The following is a 24,751-nucleotide window of genomic DNA, read 5'->3' as shown; positions in this document are numbered from 1 at the left end:
AGTACACACCAACAGTTTGGTGTGTCTGGGCATAGAATTACAAGTGCACCATCATATTACTAAATTGATCATGTGATGGTCACAGATCCTATCTTTAATTAACTTCAAGATTAAATAATATATATTTCACATCCTAATTCAAAGAAGGAATACTTAACAAACATTAAAAAAAACCCCAAACACAAAGCATAACTACCGTTATTACGTCAGGGTATTAACTGCAAACACTCTTCCATGGTTGGCTGTACTGCCATGTGTTTAGATGTTGTATGAAAGAGTCAATCAGCATTAACAGTGAGTTCTAGCAACAAAGTGGCAGTATTTGTTGATGAGGAACATCTAGTCAGGCAAAGTGAGAGAATCCAGCTACTTCTGCACATCAGTATTGAAGTTTCTATAAAAGTTCAAAGCACAGGACTTCGGAAGCTCTTCTGACTGCCTTCTAGGTCTGTATCATGACTCTATAGCTATTTTTCCCCCCCACAAATGTTTCTTCACAAGTCCAAACTGTATGAACTCTTGAGTCACTTTATTTGTCAAATCACAAGCAATAGCCAGAAGTTTCCAAGGAAGCCTGTGAATTTACACAAGTTTTGCAGGCAAAAGCCTCTTTGACTGTGTTTTTTCTTCCCTGGCAGCACACCTCCAAACTGCTATACAACTCCATATATAAGATCCATTTAAGCTGTTTTCTCTCAAATTTTCCCTTAAAAAATTATACTTGGGAGAAGTATCAACAAAAATGCAGAACTGTGATACTTATACGTGTGGTAAAATAGCACTGAGATCAGCTATGAAAGTTTGCTGACCAGCCAAATGCTTTCAAAACGCTTATGGTTTAAAAGCAGTCCTAGCAAATATTCTAAAAACTGTAATTTAAGGGAGTAAGCTGTGTTCACATCATATGACCTGTTTATCTGATACAGCATTTGCATCACAGTCCATCTTAGTAGAAGATAAGCACCTATGATTCTGTTTACAATGTCTGCATAAAACATTTCCATCTTCCACCTATACCAAACAAGAAAAAAGATAATTTATGAGATAAGAGAACAATTCACTAGAAACTTTATTTAAAGGAGTTTCCAGGTGAATCAACATATTGTGAACAATGATGGCAAAGTGTTGCTACCAGACAGCATGGGCATGTATGCTCAGTAAGGACAGATGGCGAACAAGGACACCACTTTAATCAAGATTTTAAAAAAGAAAAATAACAAAAAAGCAGCAGCAGTCTTTCTTCACTGAACACAAAGTATTCCATATACTTGCAGCCAAGAATGAAACATTTTACTCAATGAAGAGTTCTGTAGTTCCACTTATTTTTCTGCAGCCTGTTGTCTCAGTGTCAGTACCATGAGAAATCCCTTTTCCAAACCTTTTTTGAAGTAAACCATATTTTACTGCTACCTTTTTCTCCAATTCATGTCTTTATTTTCTCTCCTCATTACTGCCTACATACCTGGCAGGATTCTGACCACTGTTACCTGTCCCCCCCTAGCTACTTCTCTGCCTTCTGACTCCTGATACCTAACATTTTCCTTACTTACCATTTCTGCCTTACTGCCAATGGCCTGCATCATCCCTCCTCGCTATGCTGACATCATGCCACTTTGTCCAGTATGTCATCTTGCAGACGAAACAAAGAAGACCCGCAGAGTTCAGCCCCCTACTACAACTCACCTGTGACATTAATGCATCTCACTGTTCAGGAGCCAGTAGCATAGCAGTCATTTACTCTGCAGAACTAAGCCCCTTTATAGCAAATTTATTCTTAAAATACTACACAAGAGGTCAATTGCAACAAGAAGGAAACAAAAAAAATATTATGGTATTGGAAAATACAGTTGACTCCTTGCAAAAATCTATTTTCAGGAAACTTCACTTTGGGTTGTCAGAAACAGCATTAGCACAAGAAGCAAACGAGAAAGATAAATTCTGCTTGGCTCTGTATCATGTATCATTAATGCACAATGATGTTTTACTATCTCTACCTTTATTTTTAGTTTCCTTCACTATAGTGAAAGATGTGCATTGTTTCAGGAATGAAGGTTATTCATAGAATTTCTGCACCGTAAGATTTGGTTTCACATCCTGCAATAACTGTTCACATGTCTCTGTGTACTTGCCTTTTTTGCTGTTCTTCTCAGCACTGTTACTACCGTTTCTTTGGTTTTCAAACACCTGCCCCCTCATAACTCAATTATTCATCGCCAGTATTCTCTCTGGCCTGATTTTCAATTGCCTGGTTGGAGATCTGTCTTCTACAGTTTTGGTTCCTGATGCAAACATGCAATACCTAATACTACCACATTCTTTGTTTTATTATGTATCCTCTGGTATTTAACTCAGATGCTTCATATCAGCTAAATATTTTTTTCTTTTATTAATTTGAAGTAAGTTACTTATTAAAAGCTTTCTTCACCTTTTTTTTGTAACAAGCAGTTTGTCCAACTTGCTGCAAAGCATGGTTTATTCAATATGGCAATATGTATTACAAGCTGCTTTTGTCCCCTCACTGAACAAAAACATAAAAGCAGAAACTGGGCTCAGTTTACTCTATTACCTTAAAGCATACCACAGTCATTATGGTTCTGCACGGTAGCAACAAGTTTAGCATTCCTACACTCATAAATGAATCAATTTATCTTTCAAATCACTCAAGACATTTCTTTCCAGTGGATCCAGTAAACACTAGCTATCTAGGTTGGTCAAATTTTGTTCTAACATATGCCATCTACCCCAACTGCCAAGAGCCACCAAATCGCTTCTGTGTTAAACGCTTCAAAAGTAAAGTGATTTTAAAGTATCTGAATATGATTGATTTTATGTTATATTGATGTGAATCGTAACAAGAAACTTCTAAATAAAGAAGAAAAAAATATTTTCAGCTTACTGAACTTTCAAGGGCAATTTATGTTGTCAAGTACTGAAATTGTTTTTCCCCCCCAACATGTACCTAGAATTCTCATTCAAAACTTTCCAGTAAAGACACAGAAAGGGATATATAAAATGCTACACAAGTACTTAACCACTCATAATTTTACCCTGAAGGCAGCATATACTAAATGATTAAAATAAAATTGTTGTAATACCTAGAGGGAAGAAAGCAATTTGAATTTGCTTTCAGGTTTCAGATGAATTCAGTTTCTCTTTGTAATACGCAAGTCTAAAAATTTTAGAGGTGTAATAAAAAAAATAATTACTTTTTACAGCTAGATACACCCACAATAATGATACTAATCATGGAGGCTCCCAAATTTTGTGTGTCATATGGTAAAAGCTCTACCAGACAACAGGCAGAAATGAGGGAGCACACCTTCTCCAGCATTAACCTCTCAGCATGTAAATCTGTCTCTCTTGTTACTACTGGATTTGAAGTTTGGGGTTAAAAAAAACCCAACTTACAGTTTCGTAGGCAGATAACTTGGTGAATCATCTTTACTCCGAATGAGTTCATTGCATTTATCAATTGTTTGGTAAACAGAAAAAGTGTCTCCAGTGCTATAAAGTACAGCTAAATTCTTGGCAACAAGCCGTCTGGTAGGAGGTCCTGGTGAATTGTTTAATAAAGAAGTCAATTGTTCAACCAGTTTCTTCTGGTTTTCCCTTATGTCAGCCTGGAAATAAAATCCGTAACCAGTTAAGTTTCAGTTCATTTTAAAAATTAGTTAAAAGACAATTAATGCTAGTTATATTTAATTTTTATTATTAACATTCTGATAATGTGACATACTTAATTAAAAATGCAAATTTTATTGTTCCTTTCCACTTAAAGAAAAGCCATCTCAAATATATGACTATTTTATTAATCTTCTTAAAAAAAAACAAAATCACATTTTTCAGAGCATAATTCTTTCTAGCACCATTTCCAGTGTATCTTCCCTGTGGCATTTGTATAGTTATATCTTACTAAAACAAAACTGCCTTTTTTTCTTCTTTTATGCCTGTTTTAAAATAAAGTAATTAATAGAAATATAGTAATTTAAGTAGTAAAAAAGAACGTTAGCAGAATTTCAAGAAGTTGAACATTAGAAAGGTAAGAACTTCCATTAAAACAATCATCTATTTTTTAAATCTATTTTAAATGCTCGTTAAAAAATAAAAAAAAAAATCAGAAAGAGCCTGGCATTGTATTTTATTTCATATTTTAACACAAATAACTCCTAAATAGCATTATCTAGGTTGGTTTACTGTTACATATCCACATATCCTACTCACTGTACACTAAACACTGAGCCAATTGGAGAGCTGGCTGGAAATAGATCTTTTATCGTTTGATTAGGAAAATAAAAAACAAAGAGAAAGATGTTACGTTCTGGCTTGCTAGAGAACTACCAAATAACTGTGCCATGCTAGGTGGAAGCATGATGGCCATTCTTCATCATGGGGTTGCAAAATCTGGCAGTAATAATCCGAGTTAAAAAAAGAAAGTATTAGACATCCCTTTCACTGGACAAGTGGCTCCGTCACTTGAAGGGCTGTGATCAAATATTTCTAACACTTAAAAAGCTACTGCTAACCCTGAACATACTTTCATTGCATGTATATAAAAGACATGAAGCAAATGAAATGGAATACTGCTCTTGGTTTTTAAGCAAAATGACAAAAAAAAAAGACAGACAAAAATAGCTCTGTAATGTGTTTTTCTTCTCAAGTGTCTTTATACTTACTCTGCTAGTTACTGGTAAAAGTTTTTCCAAGAACTGCAACCATTCAAAAATGAACTCTGCTTTTTGAAATTCACCAAGCTGGTTATACGCTTCTTCATTTAGTAGTAAACTGTGAGCTAACTCCATTCCTTGCAATTTTCCTCAAATCTCTCCTCAAATACTGCAGAATACAAAAACCCCAACAAACTACTAGAACAGTGTTACTCAGTCAGGCTTTCTCCCTCATTAATATCTGATGACTGAATCAGAAGTCTGAACACCTAAACAGAAAAAGAAAAAAATATTTACTAGAGTGTCAGCAATCATATTATATTCATGCTTGGCTTATTAAAACTAATTTTTCAAAGGAAAACTTAAAATAAATTAAACAAAACCCAGTAGTTTTATTTAGGTGGCTTCAGTAATGCTTAAATGTTTTTGGAAATGAGATCATATGCCAAAGTTAAATATACTTCAGAATATATCAGAGGGGTTCTCACACTATTTTTCCTTCCTCTTGTTTTGCATGAAGTGAGGTTTTCTAGTACCTGATCACACCTATACCTGAAAGTAACGATCAACCAGCCCCAAGCTCAATGACTTTTGCTATCTAGAAGTAAGTGCAGCAACGGCAGTAACCTACACCTAACAAACTACTGTTAATTATATTCACAGATATAAATGCTAACATATTATTCAAACACTTCTTGTACTCTCAATGAACAGTAAAGCACAAAGAAAAAAAGAAAGCTTCATTGCTGAACAAACCTCTAACGCTGCCTTTTTCCAAACACCCTCCCTCAAAACAAGAATTTTTCACAAATTCGAAGTTCAAAAGAACCTATGTTTTACTTATATCTCTTGGACTGTTTTAGGAATTTACACATTGTAAATAAGCATAACTAGAAGTAAACCAAGATAAAAAATACTTTTATAGCCTTTGTTTTTCTTCCTCCACTACTCAAACAATGTGTAGCCTCAAACTACAAAATATAACATTCTGTAGACTTCGCAAACAAAAATAGTCAAGGAGATTCTGGTAGAATGTCAACTATATTTTAAACTCCCAGACAAATTATCCTTTCCAGAGGTCACCAAGACTGGTGAACACATATTTTTTCCCTATGCAGTATTATAGTGTAAAATAGTCCATTGAACAGTAAATAGCCAATACAAAGCAATGGTAAATAATTCAGTACTTGGGTTGTCATCAAATGCACAGCAGGTTATCTTTACTGCTTTCTACATATTTTTATGTAAAATTTACTCACAAAGGTAATCAGTCAGATCTGATTTACTATAATGAACTATCACTTCAAATTTACCTGAAATACCAGACAGCTTGACAAAGACCACACTGTAAAACGACAGGCAGAAATAAATACGCATAGCTCATTATACCTATACATATTTTATCTGCCTAGGTACAAAAATATTCCCAATTTACCAGTTATCTCACTCCTAGAACACTCACAGAACTGAACTCTATCCTCAGTTTTTGCAACATACAAAAAAAGTAGGATTAAACATCTCACTGAATATTTGAGTGGAGTTTCATCACTGCTTAGCACAGAAATTACATGTAGAGGTCACAATCACTCCTTTTTTCCTCACCTAAGGCCTGTCCCAGTGTCTACTATCTCTGAATCACCTACTACCACAGAAACTGATTCAACTTACATATTCAGCTGAGGATTACAAGTCACAGCTGTTTTCCCCAACCAAAAAGATCACAGATTGTTGCCATGCATTGGCAATTAACTTACCTAGCAAATAATTTCTCCTCATGGTAAAAAATGTGTCTCTCTTGCTCCAGATTCTTGAATAAAGGACGTCAAGAACTTGATTTTCTAGAGAAAGAATTAACATAAAGATCACCTTTAGGAAAGCACAAGATACAAGTGTCTGTTCTACAGAAAACAAGAAATTCTGAAGTCTTGCAATACTGACAATTTTTATTAAGTAATAGCTCACCAAACAGGCACTAGACTGGAGCTCCATAAATATTACTAGCTTTTTATATGTTACATTTAAATTGGGCAGGCACACCATATTTGGTTCATTTCACTATGGAAACCACCTTTTTTATTTCTGTTTTGTTAAATCAGTTCTAAATTCTAAACCAAAAAAAGTAAGCTCAGAGAGCTAAATATCAAAATTATTTTCTAGAAAGACGATCCCAGTGCCTTTGTAACACCTATGTTACTTCAATACATCTGAAAATGCATAGGTGCAAAAAAATATATTATATTAGTCTGGAATGATATCATAAATTTCCACATCCTTATCACTAAGTAATAAATAACCAGTCAGCATTCATGTCAAAATAGACAACCTGCAGAATGGGCAAAGGTAACTCAACTGTTCTGAAAAATTAATGTACAAGACTATGGATACAAGAAGACATGAAGATTACCAATCCATTCTCCTAACTCCCAGATATAATTCTAATATTAGAATCACTGGGCAAAAACATTTGCTTTTAAACCTCACTCCACTTGAATTTAGTCTGGCAGGATATGAAATACAGATTGCATGCTACTTTAAAAGTAATTACTTTTCAATCAAGTCTTTAAAAGACTGAACACTGGTTCAGTCTGGTAAAGAAAAGACTCCAGGGGACCTAACAGCAGCCTTTACAAGGGAAGGTTACCAAGAAGATGAAGACAGGTTCTTTACTGAGGTGTATGGGAGGGAATAATACAAGAAGTGTCATAAATTAAAACAAGGAGGGTTCCAACTTGATAGAAGAAAAGATCTTATCTGTAAGGGACTGGAGCAGAGAGGCTGCAGGACCTTCAACCGTAGCGGTTTCTAAGACTTGACTGGACAAAGCCCTAAGCAACCCCATCAATTTATTATTGTCACTTGTTTCTAAATAAGACACTTCTACTGTATAGCACACATTTGCAAAAATAATCTAGATTTGGGGGGGTGTCTAAGTTAAAAAAAAAAATCTTATGGTGTAGTTGCTGATCTCTATAATGAAAACCTGCTAACATGGCTAGAAACACTAGCATTTCTCAAAGGAAAGACTATCAGTGTTGAATTATAGAGGCTGACTGTTTATTATGCAAGACTTAATTTTGTAGAAACTGAGAACTGCCCACGCAGCAAAAAATTCACAGACCTGATCTTTCCAGCACTGGTCAACAAGCAAACCTGGGTTCCATGAAGCTACATACAATGCAGTACACTCTCCACCCTATTCAAAAAACTTATCCCAAACACTTATTGAGACTCCCTTTAATAAGCTGTAAGCCTGCACACCAGGAGATACTTATGAAGCTTCAAAAATAGTAATTAAAAAGCAGCACAGGCATAGAAACTTGAGAAGAAAGGCAAGAACGTAGGGAATCAAGTTTTTACTGCAGCATATTGGTTTTGCAATCAGAGTGGAGAAAAACACAAAAGGCACAGTGCTTACAATGCTATGTAAACCAGAACACAAGCACAGAATGTGGGGACAAGCTGCACTTGATTAATAGTAAATACATACATATTTAATAAAATATAATATTGTTTAAAATATAAATCTAATTGTATACAAGCTGTTACGAGGCAATTTCTAAGTGCAGAAGAAGACATCAGACCTAAACACATATCATCCAGACATGGGTGCAACTCTGCTGTAATTAGAGGCGTGGCACAGACACGTGGTGGGCTGCAAGTACGATGAAAGGCTGAAGGCTACACCAGCCACTGCAGGTATTACAGTTTCTTGAACATTATCACACACTAGTAAATCGATGCAAGTACAACCTAAGCATGAAAAGATGCATCTATATTCACATGAAACCCATGTTTAAAAATGTTGAATTAGTTGATAGTCCCTTTCCCCTGGTATTATCATTTTGAAGCTTCTCAATCTGAAAAAGATGTGGAAAAATAAATGTGACATATAATTGCATAAAACACGTACTATGCCATCAACAAAAATGAAAAGGCATACATGGCTGATAAAAAAAAATATCTTAATTTTCTAGCTAGGATGATGCACCATCCTTTTGGTTTTGTCTTTAGATAACTCAAGTAATAACAAGATTTACTTTCTCATCAGTGCTACAAAAGCAGATCAATCAGAAATCCCTCTTTTTTCCTATTAGGTAAATTTATTTTAGATTTATACTATGCTACAAAACTGTCACAAAGATTTGCTTGACAAGGCAAAAGTTATTCCTACTTATTATTGATGAAAAATTTTTCATTTGCCGACTGCTGATTTGGCAAGCAGGATTCTTCAAGACTGATCAGAAAAGAGCTCAGAAAAGCTCTTAGTACCAGCACTGGATGGAATGCTGTCCTGTGAATTGAAAGGAATATAGCATAAATCAAGCATTAAAAGACGACAGCAACTGAGTTTCTAAGTTCCTGACTAACCACAAAGAGAAAAAAGGGACTTGTAGTCTTCTTATAAAAAAAATAAATAATGGTAGATGAACCAGGGTAAGATCGATCTGAGTAGCTGTCTTTAGTAACTGCCTTTAAACTATGAGAACCAACACATCACCCCTGTTCTTAGATAAGTAATCTCCTCAGGCTTCAAAAGCTGAGGGAAGCAGTCCATAGACTGTTGCAGTTCTTTCACATGAAAGTCTAAGACAAAAATTAATACACAAAAAATGAAAAGCTATAAGCAATAGTGGCAACTTAATGAATTTTACTTTTCTCCTTCCTTCCACCTCACGGCACAGCTTGTGTCTCCATTAAGCAAAAAAAGCAATCTGCACTAAAACAGACTTCTAACTGATCTCTCACTAAAAAAACCTTTAAACTATGGCTCATTACTTCAAGGAAGACCAGCATAAGCAATGGAAACTACTCCACAAATCAAGTATGTACTTAGAAATTAAATTTCTTTTAAGATCACTCACATTTGATTTCGTGTTGTTCCAGCAGTTTGTCTCTCTTTGCCAGGAACACATGCTGCTCAAACAGAAATCAGATCAACCTCAGCTCTCTGAGCATGATACTTAGATGAGGATCTAGAATATAATCTAGATGAGGATCTAGGTCCTTTTAACTTATCTTAACAATTATTTATATTTTTCTACTATCACAAGTATTAAAATAATTCTGCATTAAATCCGATATAAGATAATAAAAATGTGGACTCAATTTTGTACCAAAGACTAGTCTAGCAGAGAAGTACAAATGACATTATTCTTCTAAGAAATGTTCACTATTACTCATTGCCAGTAATGAGTAATAGTAAAAAACAAGTAATGGGTAATAGTAATGAGTAAGATTTAAAAATGACCAGCAATAATTACCAGTGTTTTCATAACAGCTGCCATTGGGCTGACTACACAATCAATGCCATAACCATCACACTGCTGAAATACAGAGCTGAAGCATGTTCATTAGCTTCAAGTTGTCCATCACATTGCTATTTTAACTGGTTTCAAATTCATGTTTTTCTCCTCAGAAAGCAAGATCTATCATCCATCTAACAAGTGAAGCAATATATTTAAGAGAAAGCCTTCCAGCGTGATGCGTTTAGTTCTAGTCATTAGTAGTTTTCAGATCAATGTTACTCCTGCAGCAGTTTTAAAAGTTTAATGGGATGATCATTACCCATGCATCTGAGCTGACTGCATGGCAAGACGATCGATGCTCAGGCCTATGTTAAGCCCTAGCACATACCTGTTTAGAGTATCTCCCAAACAAACAAAACTCCTGCCCAGCTCCCTCGGGCTTACTTCTGACAAGAGAAACTGAGTATGATGCTCCTTTTGCCAGCTGGGCTGAAACACCACCTTAAAGCACCAGCCAAATTCAGCTATTAATGAATGAAACACTGACCAAAATTCAGTAGTTACAGTGTATTGTTTATGCTAGTAGGCAAACAGAAGGAGGCATGGAGGTGTGGAGGAGGTGAAAAGTGCAGGATCAAACTCCCAGCAACTTCAGACAGGAGACTTGATTGCCTGGGAAATGAAGGATTCCATTATCTTCAGCTGTAATCTATAGCTTTTATATGTGTTTATAGCACACACAGAAATAATTTAAATAAACTAAAATGACAAAATCTTAACATCTTGATAAGAAACAAAGAAAGAACTACAACTCCAGCTCAGATGAGCTTGGAGTTTAGACACTGTAAATATACTGAACTGGGGATATGCAACAGCTAGAGAAAAGTATTATTACTCAAAAGACAGGGCAGCCTTTGTTTACTTATTGACTTCTTCAGAGTACTACCAACTAACACAGAGAAGCAAAATCTGCCTCAAAATCTTCAGTAAGAGAAGGAAAAGCTAAATGAAAGTGTCAGCGTAAGTACATCAGTACTCCAGTATCCTTTGTGTGGCAGGATCTTCAGCATTCAGCCAACCTGTGTCTTTTCTCTGTATACAGAACTCTGTAGTTTTTGCTCCGCAGAGCCACGTGAAGCAATGGCAGGTAACTGCTGGTCCCGAAAAAAAACACGTGCAGAGGGGTCAATGTTGTGCTCAGCAGTGCTAATCACTCTTGGCCATGCATTCAACTGGAAAAAAACTGAGAATTTCATGTGTTCTTTCACTGCTTTGTGTGTTGTTTCAGAGAAAACATACAAGCAAATTTAGGGCATTTCAGCACCAAGACAAGGGCAGGGGGAAGAAAGAGAATGATAACTTCCCTGAAGACTGTTTCTTTAGCAGATGCATTGGTATGTTGAATTGATTAAACCCTTGATGAGGAGGACTATGAAGAGGTTATTAAACCAGAGTCCAGTCTTTCAATGCATAGACACATGCTTGAATTTATCAGTGATCAGTTACAGCAATTTGAAGCAAATTACTCCTTGGCATCAGACAGACTTGATTCCTTTTCATCCCGAATTAATATACTACCATGAGAATGCCAGGCATATGGCAGTGTTATGTTACGCTGGTCAGCAGTAGGGAAATTTGAAGGCAAGCATGGAGAAAAGGAGAAAAAAAACTAACAGTGATGTTCGACAGCAGTTTGCAAGAACAGGCCACAAGAGAAAGTCATCACAAGACAACAACCCAGAGCACGTGGAAAAAGAGTATCAAGCCACAGAGGAAAAGATGCAAAATTTTAAGACTTTTAACTCAAGCAGAACTGTAACTCTTTGTATCAGATTTTAGTTGCACTAGCATGTGAAAAACGCACCAGATAGTAAATCTTGCAGTTGAGTCTCATGCTTTATTGCATATTCTGTGTTATGAAGGGATTCAGTTCCACTCACAAACGAAGCTATCTTCCTTTTTAAATAAAAATATGTACACATTTGCATCACATGCTTACCCCAAACAGCAAGAAGCAATGAAGTATCTGTTTGACTAAGAGCCACAATAACAGATCATTACACAACCATCCGTTTCCTCTAACTACTGTTGAAGATTTCAGACTAGGACAACTTCCACTTACATTATCCAGCTTAAGAAACATGACTCTGAAATCACAGATGTTGAAACAACACCCTTTCTTTCAGGCTTTCTTCTGCTTAACAGTGTTCTGGATGAAGCAATTTGCCCCAGGAAAATTCTATCATTGAAAATTTGGTAGCATTTACCAAACGGGTACTCATTAAAGATGCATTCCAAGTGCATCTTCATATATTGCATCTTCCATGTAGGTCTTGCCGTGTTCACACAGCGTTTCACGCTGTGCTAAAGAACAAATAGCGCACAGCCCAAACAGAATTCTTCTTAAGTTTCTCAGCTACTTTCATCTGTGTTGCAAAACAAAAGTGGTGTATTTTGATGTTTTGTGAACAATGATGCTCATACAAAGTAGTTGTGTACTCCTACAGGAACAGTTCCAAACGACTGGTTTTCCTAGCTAAATGCTTATCAAACGTTATCGATTTCCAAGTTTCAGTAGAATCACCCTGTATCTGAAAAAGCAATAATGCTTAAGATCTAAGTGAAATTGATCAGAATCCTTGTTTTGGGCTTGCTGATTTAAAAAATATTCACACAAAGAATGTGACCACCCACAGCCCTCATACATAACGGTGACATTGGTAAGAACTACAACACAATATACATTTGCTGAAGTGTGAAAGAAATAACAAGACAATGTCTTCTAGGAATACTGAATGATTTCTGTGAAGTTTTGAGGACAAAGGTTGACATAATTAGAGAAAAAAATACCCTGAAAAAAAGTGCCTGGAAATGCAATAGCTGTTTCAGCAACAAAAAGCATCCAAGACATTTTTTAACACTCAGATTTTGGATGACATTCATTCATCATGTTAAACAGTACATATACTTTGCTTTCATGTTTCTTATCTTCGCTTTATCTCCACACAAGAATAACTATTCTAGAAAACCAAGAAACAGCTACAGCCAGTTACAGAGAAACATAAATCAACCATTTCCTGAGCTCCACAGCAAGCACTACTGCCACACTCTGTCCCCCCTAGCACTCAGAACTCTTAAATATTAGCTAGGTTCATTTCTGAAAGTTTCACTCAAAAGATAAACTTGGCTCCGTTACAGAGATCTCAGAACATGATTTTATTTAAAGGCAACCTCGCAAACTGCATATAAAAAACTAACTAATGCTTCTAACAGTTTGAAAACCCGTATCGTATCTGTAAGTCAAGTGAGTTTAGAAGATTTTTTTTTCCCAAAAATTTTACAAACCAAACTTTAAAAAGCAGTAACTAGCTCCAGTCTGAATAAAAATGCATAGAATGCTTTGGTTTTATTTCTTTGCAGGTTTGAAGACCGGTGCGACAGCAAGGCAAGTGCATAAAAAACACAGAAGAATAAACACCCACCTAAATCTTAACAATATTTTCAATATATATCTGGACATAGCTTTATTCCTGACAATGTTGTAGGCAATACTGTTTATCGAATATGGACAAAATATATCAAACCAAGTATACTGACAGGGTGGGGTTTTTTGCCACAGTGACAGCAGCTACAGGAAATTAAGTTCTTGGATAAAATGTTAAATTTACTTACAGTAGGTAATAGATATGGATATAGAGAATCCAAAATGCAGGCTGATTTTAGCTACCAATTTTCCATTAAGATAAACGCTGAATGCAGTCTAGCCTAGCAGGAATTTTTTGATGAACATATCCCAAAATCCTGGAAAAGTATAATTATTTTTCCTGAAAATCATTACAGCTATCTATAGTATAGGTAAGCTAGTACTATACTATAAGCTAGTACTACTAAGCATAGTACTAGTTAAACTAGTGCTATGACTAGACTTCAACTGCACTGAAACACATCAACACAAATTCAGGAGCAGCAGAAGCCCTCACAGGTGCAGGCTCTGCAGGAGACTTGTTTGGCAGATCAGAGACCCCTGTCCAGGCATAAATCACTGACATACCTCACTGCAATGGTTGATTCTTTAGGTATTTTAAATGGCTGTTCCCCAAAGAAAACTCCAAATCAGCTCAAAAAATGTAACCACATAGAGATGTCAAGATTTTTTTGTTTGCAATGTAGATGTAGACATACTTCATGTCTTTTCTAAGGTTCTGCTTCCCTAAAAAGAGTAGAAAATGTAATGGTAAAAACTGAATAGGACAAACGTCCCACAAACTGAAGATATTTTTGTGAGAAGGTGTTTCTAACCTCCCACCTCATTAGGATGTTCTGAATTTTAAAACAGAAGATCATCCTGGATTGATTATCAAAGCTTTTGACACGTTCGTATGCAACGTTATGAACTGATCAGTAATTCAGATTTTTTACTGACCATAAAAACAATCCTCTGTTCAAGAATAAAGCACAAAGCTTCAACCTATCGCTAGACTTAGTGTAACATTACACTGGCTTCCTCCCTTCCCCCCACACCTTCTCATTGTGTCAAACCACCAGGAAAAGGAAAAGAAACTCAAACTCCATTCAGCACACAACCAGATGTAATCTGTCTTCTGGGTCTCAATTGTTATTTCTTACGAGTTGAGATTATATACATCATGTAGCAAAACACCGAAGCATACACTATAGCTTGAGTATTTCTGAAGACAGGGAAAATATTTCTGACATATGAGACTAAAAAAAAAGCTTGGTACAATTCACAGCCACAAGTATAAATATCTCATCTTACTAAGGCAACCCCCAAACTTAAACATTACAAATAATGAATCCAAACTTAGAAAAGTACCAAATTTCATTTACAGAAGCACAAAGCTGAACTCAACTTTATCTGCCTTCCTCCTCTCTTATCACCCTCCCACGCCTATTTCAATAAACTTTACTTACTTGAAGTAAATTCGCGATGTCTATTACTCTTTCTCTCACTCCAAAATGTCAACACTAATGCAACTTTACGGGTTTTACGACCCTGTGCAGTTTTTCACCAGCTATATATATTGTGTAGACCGGCTCACCGTGCTACCCTGACAGCCAGGAATCCAAGCTGCAGAAGCCTGCAGTAACATTCCTGCATAGCAGAACGCCCAGCACCGCTACCCTTCCCCCAGAATATACTTAATTACCAAGTTTTATAACAAAATAAAAAAACAGACCCCAAACCCATGCAACCCCACCGCAAGCGAGTGCCACATCCGTCCCTGCCGCCTCAGGATCTGCACCGGCCCCTACGAGGCCGGCGCCCACCCTCGCCCCGTTCCCGCCTGCCCCGAGCAGGGGCACGGCCGCTCTCGCGCCCCCCCCCCGTGGCACCCGTACCCGTGCGGCGCGGGGGGGCGACACTCGGCCGGCACCACGCCTGCGGCGGCTCCCCTCGCCCCCCGGCGGGACCCTGCTCCACGCCCCTCAGGAGGGTGAGACCTGCCCCGCAGCGCCGGGGCGGGACGGTGCGGGATGAGGGAGCCCGGGAGCCGTCCGGCCGCCGGCGGGAGAGCCGACGTGCCTGCCTCGCCCACCTACCCGCCCCGGCGGCTCCGCGGGTGATCGAGCACTTTCCAGACGCAGGCCGCGGGCAGCCGCAGCCCCTCAGCGAGCGCCCCGGCTGCCCCCGGCCCTTCGGTCCGCCTTCACGCAACTCCTCGCCCCGCGCATCCCCTCCCTCCCGCCCGGCGGGCGCCTGGCACCCCGCCGTTTTAGGGATACCCCGCTGTTTTAGCGGCGCCCCCGCCGGCTCCGTGGCCGCCGCCGGGCCTCCGCGCCCTCACCCAGGCGGCAGCCGGGGCTCCCCGCGCTCCCCACCTCAGCCCCTCGGGCGCCCGCTCCCCGCCTGCCCCGGCGGCTGAGGGGACAGAAGCGGCGCCCTCCGCCCCTCCCCTCCCGCCCGCGGTACCTGGCTGGCACGGCGTGGCTGGGCTCGCCCCGCCGCAAGGCTCCCGTGCCGCTGCGGGGCTCGGCTCCGTCCGCCCGCCCTCCTCCGGCGCGGGGGGGCGGCGGGGGCCTGCGCCCGGGCCGCCGCCGCCGCCCGCCGGCGGGGGAGGGCGGGGAGTGGGGAGGGCGCCGCCGTTGCTCAGGGCTGTGCAATCGGGCCCGGAGCCATCGAGCGCCCGCGGGGGCCAGCGCGGGCCTGGGCGCTGCGGGGGGCGGGAGCGGCCCGGGGGAGCGGCGGGCCCGGGGCGGCGGCGGGCGGGGGCCGCGACGGGCCGGCGGGGCCGGGGTCGGCGCCCCGGGGGGCGGTCGGTGGCGCTGCAGGCCCCGGGGCGGGCGCAGCCCGGAGCTGGCGCGCTGCCACCGAAAGCAGCACCACAAAATCCCCTCGGGGCTTCTTTTTTTGAAGGTAACTGGGTCGGCACCGCCGAGGTTCGCCCCTGGCTCTGCTCAGCGCCTGCCCGCAGGCACCCACCTGTGCTTCCTGAGGGGGCACGGAGCCCTGCGCCAGCACAGTGGCAGAAACACCCCGTTTATGTGCCCACTCATCTGTCAAACCCAACATTTGCAAAAGCTCTTGCACTTGGGTTTTACCGGTGTCAGTTTTGCACCCAAATGGAGATGGGATCCCAAGTCAGGGAGTCGCTCTGTGTCTTACTGACAAGGTCAGGCACAGGGTCCCCCGGGATTTTCATCTGGTTTCTTCTGCTGCCTACGTGCTCCAACTGAAAGATGTTGCTGCATCACTGGGAATAACTTCCACCCTTTGAAATTTTCATGCAAGAATTCACTGGACATGAGAACATTTATTTTTGGGGTGATTTTCTTTTCTGAATTCTGTCATCAGAGTTTAAGTTCTGTCTTAAGGCAAAAAAATGTCTTAACCTTTTTTTTAGTTTAAAAATAAACAAACAATAATGTTATTGCAGTTTGTAGCTGATGTCCACTCTCATCTGGACTGTTTTGCGTCCTGCTAACTACCTAGCAGAGCAAACTAGAAGACAGACATCAGGTCCAGTTTCTGCTGGTAACAAGTTAGTTTGGTGGGATTGAGCTGTTCTATTTATTATCTTTAATACCTTAGCTGCTGCTACAAAGTTGATGAAGAAATAATGCCTTCTGGAATTGAAGACTGGTTTTGACTAGACAACAATCTTAAAGATAATCTTTTTTCTTTTTCTTCCCACAGTGTGACACTGGTTAAATCTCAGAATAGAAAACTAAAATTCCTCTCCACAAACTGGGTTCTCTGGGGCCATCTTCTCTGAAGTGGTGCAAACCATCACGGGGAGGGAATAATGCCTGGGACATGTAAGCGCAGGAGCTGAAATCATGTCTAACCCTTACATAAGCTTGTAAATTCAGTTTCGAAAAAGTTCCGCATTTACATACAGTGTGATCCTCTGTGAACATCTGTATTCAGTCATGTAGATGATAACCACTGAGGAATATTTCACAGAGTGCATGCAGAACTGCCTGAGTGCATTTTGCTATAGGTGCCAAGAGCACCAGGCTGCATTACCATATATGGATACTGGTTTCATTTTTACTGAATCACCCGTGATAAAGAAACATGAGCATCGATGCAAAAAAATTCAGCCAATGGATGTGGTAATGAAGAATACATAAATGCCTCAAATGTGAAGCAGAAAACTATCTCCATAGCGTGTTTCACAGAAATTGACTCTACAGACTCCTACTGGTGTGAAGGTGTTAACCCCTGGTATCGAAAATAACAAACCCCCAGGAAAGAGTTATTTGCTCAGTTAACCTCATTTTGATCAGAAGATGAGTTGCTGCTGCTCAGCATAAAGCAATCTGCCATTCAACTTGTGAGAAAGGTCAACTGAACTATTTATATTCAAAGAATGTTGGTGCTATGACGTTTCCCACAATGAACTCCAGAAAAACAAAGGCTGCTCTATTTGACAGTCCTGAGGTAACAGAAAGACCTGGTAATATTTGTGAAGAATTGATCATGTTTAGCTCAGAAACAAACAAAACCAAATCTGGAATAATTTTTGGGGTTGCTTTGTGCCAGCAGTGCTTACATGAGGGTAAGAATCCGTGTTTATTGGATTTATAGCTAACCTTGATTCTTTAATATGATTTTTTCCATAAATTGGTCAACGAAGTCAATGGAGTGTTAACATGCACTGATTCAAATTAGCATCTACTTCAGCAGTTGACGCGTGACATTTTTATCTTTCCCCTTTTCAATCTGAAATAAAAAATACTGCCATAGAAGTTCATAGTATTCTGTTCCAAAACAGACAAAAATAGGACAATTAAATGTATTCACCATGTATTAATTCAATTTCCCCTTTCCCCATTAGTCCTGACTGAGCTTCAATAGCAAATTACTTAATAAAGTGAGCAACTGGCAAATAATTGCAATGCACAAACCTACAGATTAGTCTTCTCATTAGTTAGTCTGTTTCAGTAAAGTGGGCTGACCGATTTAGAGCATGAATCAGTTCTGCCATACAAATTCCAGTCGTAATAGAATATCTATATAGTCACATATGCCTCTGAGCAAAATATTTTCTTTCTTACAGCTTTATAACCCTCAGTGACTCTAGAGGAATAGAAAAGAATGTACTCCTTTGAATTCAGTGGGACCATCTACATGCGAGTAAGAATCACATGACTAGGGGCCTGATTTTAAAGCAAATGAAACATCATCAAATAAATACATAGCAAACAAAACCAAATTCCATTATGTTTTTTAAATCCGTAACAAGTAATTTGATTTATTTAGGTTAAATATAAGATCAAACATTTAGTTTTACTTTCTTTTTGCAATTGTTATACAGTCAACACACCTATTTAAGTACAGACTCAGATTATTAAGGTCTTTTAGATTTGGCTTTTATCTGAGTAAGGTTATTAATCTGCCTACAAACATTATAACATGCTGATTTCTAGAACTGCTGCAGCCCTTAGCATCCATGGCTGTCCGTCAGTGTTCCCTCAGTTGAGACACTAACTACGCGTGTGTTTCTAATTCCAGAAGTGAAACATTCAGGTCCCTAGAGCAGCTGCCTTCTGGAGATATGTGGAATCCAATACAGTTTGTTCTGTCCTAGCTTTTGCAGAGCCTTAGTTACCAATCTTTCTCTTTTATACATTGAATATTGAAAATTGTATATTGTTTTATTTCATGCTTAAATACTGCTAGACTTCTCTCCATTCCCAACACAGCTGCTTTTTGTACTACTGCAAAATACAAGGCCTGAATTCCTGCCAAGCAATTACACAGTCCTGCTGTTATTTTTAATCCTAAAACATAAATAAAAGTATTATGCAGGCCTAGATAATGTTAGATACAACTACCAAAATGGAAGTGGGAAATAAGAAAGGGAAATGAGTCCTATCAAAACCACAACACATACATCTCAAACAGTTCAACGTGAATAAATTATCAATCTTCTGTAGTAAAAATTAATAACTATTTTTAGAATTTTAATATTGAATTCCTGAAGAATCCTGGATAAAGTATTCTGACAAGAATTAGCTGAACATTAATGAGATCTAGGGGTGGACTGCCAACTGAGTATTAAGGCCTCCCAAGAACGTTTTGCTTTCACTGTCAATGCAAAACCTTCGTTGCAATCTCTTTTCTAATGGAGTACATCTAAATAGCCTTAAGCTCCTTACTTGCACATTTTTAATACATACTGATGTAATAGGGCATATATTGTGGCACTTTCGCAGGCAAATAGAATGAAAGTGAATGGAAAGCAATGTTAAATTCAGAGTTACAGGACACCTAAATATATATATCAACAGTGGGACAGGAATACCATTTATTTGCTTTTCCATGCTGTCTGTGTCATTCCTTTTTTAGAAATAGTATGGGGTGTTGTTTGTAGTGATACTGCATCGTTCATTGAGGTACGCTGTGGACACGAGCCTAAGTCACATTTGTGAGGCAGAGGCTGAAGTAGGAGGTAGTGAAAGGCAAATTCCTGTAGCTCCAACAAAGGTGAAGAGAGGTGAGTACATACTGCCTTCTGACACAAGAAGAGGAATAGAGGTGATTTTTTGCCTTTAGTAAAAGAGGAAAAAATCAGTGGTTTTAAACCTCTTTTCCCCCCATTTTCACTCTTTCTTTGTCTCACACATGGAAAAAGTGGAGCAGAAAATTGCTTTGCCCAAAGCCACACACTGGCAGTAATTGAACTAGTGGACAGCATTGGTTTAAATAGAAAATGGGCAATACATTCATCCTATTCAGGCTATTCTAACTGCAGTTTCTGTCTCTTGTCCACATATACCATTTACTTTTCAACTATAGCTGCACAGCACTTCTAGTAGCAGAATCTTGTAGGGATTCACAAATTTTGAGTTGCTGACAAAGAACTTCAAGAAAATAAGAAGGAATAGGAGATACCAAATTCACCAATTTCTTAAGAGACAGTCTCAAATTTTGGGTGCTCTTTTCCCAAGAAAGAGTTTAAGGAGGCAGGTCTGAGTTCTCTTCTTGTCCAGCAGTTGTGACCCTGATTTCTGATATAAAGCAGCAGCTGATGGATCTCACAGAGAATCCAGCCTCACTGTAATGTGCAGTACACTAAACATGGTGATAGACATTATTTTGCTCAATGTAGTCTTAAGTAGCAACACACTGAAAAAACCTAAATAGCCATTTATTAGATGAGAACTGAGATGCAAAGAAGTTAAGCAATCAAGCCAGTCACATCGGGGTTTGGTGGCAGACCTCAGGTAACGCCTGTGGATTTCCGGAGACCACTCTAGCCCTCTGTGGCATACTGCCACTCCAGCTTCAGAAGAGAAACTTTATGTGTTTGAAGGAGGCCAGATACATAGCAAAGTAGAAACTATTAAAGACTAAAGCAGAAAATAATGGAAGCTTAAAAGATTCATACCTCCTTCTCCAAAGAAGCTGTTTTTATGCCAGAGGTGAGATAGAGATTCACTAGATCGTACTTTTAAATCCAAGTAGATGCCTCAGACTGATGGAACTTTGTTCTTAAGGAGGGGCCAAAGAGCAGTGATTGCATTGAGTCACAATGAAGAAAGAAAGTGTCATGCAGCTTTTGTGGTAAATGAAATCAGACATCACAGCTGCATTAAAGGACCTGGTGAAAACCACCATAGATGCTGGCTAATATCCAGCAGCCCATCAAGTGGGTGCCATTTCAGCATGGGGAAGCAACTGCCTGCAGGAGCTGTTACGTGCAGAATCTTGTTATGGGCAAAAAGAAACCCACCCTATGTGTAAAGTCATATGAGATTTATTATTAATATAATTGTAACCTTAACAGTGAAATCAAAGAATTATTATTAGTCCAGATCTAATTATTGCAGAAAAAGAAAGGAAATAAAACCAAGGACATTTTATAGAAAGTCTCAATAATACTACTACAGTTAAAATCATTACGCGTGTGCTATCTAGTACCTATGCCTTCTGGTGTCATGCTTACCCTTTCATCTCCCTGTGGCTTCCAGCTGATGGAGGGAGCACAGTGGATCAACAACATCCCAAGTCCTGTGCGTGTAGGAGTACGATGCTGGTGTTCATGGTTTCTTTTTCTTTCTCTCCCACCTGGGGCTATTTTTACGTGTTTTCTAATAGAAATGGCTTTTTCTTCACTAGTCTGCAACTATGTGTTTTGTATTTCATTTATCTTAAGACACTCATTCTTTTTTCTCTGTTTTACCCCCAAGACTAGTTTTGTCCAGCTTCAGGTCTGCATTTCTTTAACTGACTGTTGGCAAGTTGTTTATAGCCTTGGGGTTTGCAGTGCCAGTCTCTGCCCCATCTCTCATCACCCTGTGCCTCTACGTTACACCGCAGCTGGTGTCTTCACTTCTCAAGGTTGCTGCTGTTCCAACAGGCCTTTATTTCTGTACACTGTAACATATGTTTAAGTCATAAATACATCATTCTACAGAGAATAACTACTTATTATTAATATCTATATGAAAACTGTGGTTACACCATACAAAGCAAAAGTAAACCAAAATTAGCCACAGTCTCCGGTCATTAGAAAAGTTGTTGTTACAGCTAAATCAAGTAAAACCAAAGCTCCAAGATCAGGGAAAGTTCAGAAAAAGCACACATGATAAACCTCTGTCCTCAGGTCTTGTAAATTCAGGACAGAGCCTGTGGACAGTTACTAGCAATAGCAATACAGTTGCAGCATTGTTACTAGTATTACTGGACTACATGCTGTTTATTACCTTCCAGTTCCAGATTAATATTTGTACGTTGCATACTGTACGTAGCAGCAGAGGTGAGTACTTCCACAAAGGGCATGGGAAGGAAGCAAGAATACTGCTGACTAGAAAACAAGCCACTGCACCCGAACTCGTTAGTTTTATGGCACAGTTCATAGTCCACGCACTCTCAGCTTAGACACGCTGGGTGTGTACGCTGCAAACAAGGTTGCAGAAACCTCATGTAACTATTACTGTGTGACAGGTGAATTGGAGGCCACACTAGAATAGCATAATGATGACTCCTGATTTTATAGTTTATTTCAAGGAAGTGGGGAATATTAAGCATCTTTCAATAGCTATTCTTTAAATATAGAACAGGATAATTATTTGAGCTTTTGTCTAGTCATAGAACAGAAGTTATTTAAAGCAGTGTCAGGTCATCTGTTTAAAGCATATATTCATGGCAGAAAGGAATGAGCATTTGGCCTTGAAAAGATTTTAATCAATTTTTTCATCAGTACAGTCCATCGTGTTATTCAGAAATGGCTTCTTTCAGCAGATGGATTATGAATCAATACTAGATATAAATAAAGCAGTACAAAGGGCACAGCATTCAACAAACTGCCAATTATTAGAGCAGAAGACTGCAGAAATCAGTATTCCAAGATGGATACACAAGTAAATCAGAAACTGGCAGATAATTCACAAAGATCCCACCTTTTTACAGAAACTCCAGAATTCTGTCTGGTCCCAAAAGCCACTAAAATATACACAAATGTCTATGTGTTTTCTATGAGAGGTCAGTACAAGATGGAGTTTGGTCTGAAGTCTGTTTTTCACTAAACATTTTCAAGCCTATTCCTCTTAGAACTTGCAGAACTTGAAATATAGAGAATGAATTGCCAGGCTGCCAAGGATCTTTCTGGAGCCAGAACAAAAACTAAAATTAAAACCTGCAGACTTTGTATTATACCTCAAAAGATCAATTCTTGAGATATACTGAATACCCACAATTCCTGTAAGGTCAGTAAAAAGTGGTATTACTCAGCACTTCTTAGAATTTGGCCTCCAACAGAAAGAGGAATAAAACAAGTTTTTTCAAGCACACAGATCATACTGAATTTTTATTAGTTATTCACATCTGGACAATCTTATTGAAATGTCACTAGTAAGAACTTAGAATATGACTCATGTCTATCATAACTGTTAATTATTAATGAATAAATATGTCATTTGGGACCTAGCTAATATTTCCAGGCTCTTAGTGTGAATAGTCATTTTCAACTGTGAGAGTGCCAGTTAGCAGGAATTCAACATCCTTAAGTATTTTATAATTATTAACCATGTATTTTATAATTATTAACCATATATTATGTTAATCTGAAAAATCTTATTACTCTTACCAGAACTATAAGCTTTGTATCTGTTCAAAAGATGCTATTGTGATGACACAGTTTGAGCCTGCAGGTTACACGTTTAGTTATGTTTTTTTAAAAATAAGGTGAAGACAGGATATTTGTAACCACTGACCTTCAATTTAAGATTGCACAAGCTGGCATGCCGGCTAATCATGAGGTTTTAAATCTTTTCCAGAAGAATTAATTATTTAAATGGGAATTCTGGATAATTACTGCAAACCATATAATTGCCTAATTTCACTTTGAACTCTTCTAAATTACTGACTTCAAAAACCATGATGCTGCAGTAAAAGAGAAACTTGACTCACAGGATGAATGCACTTGAATCAAATTTGAATTTGCCACATTTTAACATAGCTGTTCTGTTCTTACTGTCTGACAAGACAGAATTTCCCATTTTATCTTCTTAACACCATATGTTAATAATGTTTATGACAGTACTGCATAGGGGGTCAGCTGGGAATGGGGCCCCAAATGTGCCAACACTGTATATAAAAGAAATATAAGCTAGTGTCTGCCTGGCAGATTCAATAGAGAAAAAGCTGGAAGGAAGGAATAGCGGCAGAGGGAACAATGAGATGGCAGCGTACGTCATACCATTTTTATTTTTGTTTTCATTTGAATATTCCAGTCCTTTTCTTGGGGCTCTGTTATGAAAGAATTGAGTAGACAACAAGACCAAAGTAACAAGGACACAGACCAAGCTATAGCAAGCAGCCTATCAAAACACATCAGAGGAGATTTTGGAGTGCAAACTTCACAAAAGCAATTCAGCGGTACTGCCTTGACTTCAGTTTCTAGATGTGCCTCACTTTTTCTTCCCTCTTCAGTCCTAGTACTACCTTAAGTATCACACCCCTACACACTCTGGATGAGGGGGATGGACTTTGTTATTTAGTATCTACTCTCTAAGAGGCTAAAAGTACAGTGAATTTGTGCTTTCAATATATCTGTTAGCTAGAAAGCATTGCTGTATTATAGAAAGAAAAGAGAAAGACAAAACTCATCTGACTCAGGAAATATAGGAACAATTAAGTAAAATTATGGCATTCTTTAATCTATAAACTTCACTTCCTCAAGCATACTTTACAATAGCTAATACATGTAATGCTTTTGTCATTATTTTGCTGTAAGAAACATATACGTTATCCCATTTTTGTTAGTAAAGGCTTCCAAATTAGGTATCTTTGTTGAATCAGTATTAACAATTACTTTGAGCACTTCTGATGAATAAGGACATAAACCACATACTCATTTCACAAAGCAG

General features: G+C 38.7%; 1 protein-coding gene across 5 annotated transcripts in view; it reads right to left on the bottom strand.

Moving 5' to 3' along the window:
• Nucleotides 1–21,617, bottom strand: part of HEATR5A (HEAT repeat containing 5A) — a 72,401-nt gene extending 50,784 nt beyond the window's left edge. For 4 of the 5 annotated variants that reach the window (XR_013929702.1, XM_080397014.1, XM_080397015.1 and 1 more), the window contains exons 1-4: nucleotides 15,843–21,617; nucleotides 6,419–6,502; nucleotides 4,674–4,933; nucleotides 3,409–3,620 (exon numbers count right to left, since the gene is read on the bottom strand). Coding sequence is in view for 3 of the 5 variants with exons in the window: in XM_080397014.1 (XP_080253140.1) it covers nucleotides 3,409–3,620; nucleotides 4,674–4,799 (338 nt within the window). In the remaining 2 variants the exon portion in view is untranslated. Of the gene's footprint in view, nucleotides 1–3,408; nucleotides 3,621–4,673; nucleotides 4,934–6,418; nucleotides 6,503–15,842 lie in introns of those variants that run through there. The other variant, XM_080397017.1, reaches the window with a different exon arrangement.
• Between the last annotated feature and the right edge of the window lie 3,134 nt (nucleotides 21,618–24,751).

This window comes from Falco punctatus (genome assembly GCF_963210335.1).
Source record: "Falco punctatus genome assembly, chromosome: 7".
Lineage (NCBI taxonomy): Eukaryota > Metazoa > Chordata > Aves > Falconiformes > Falconidae > Falco > Falco punctatus.
The sequence above is the reverse complement of the archived record's forward strand: the minus strand, read 5'-3'. Positions and strand labels throughout refer to the sequence as shown.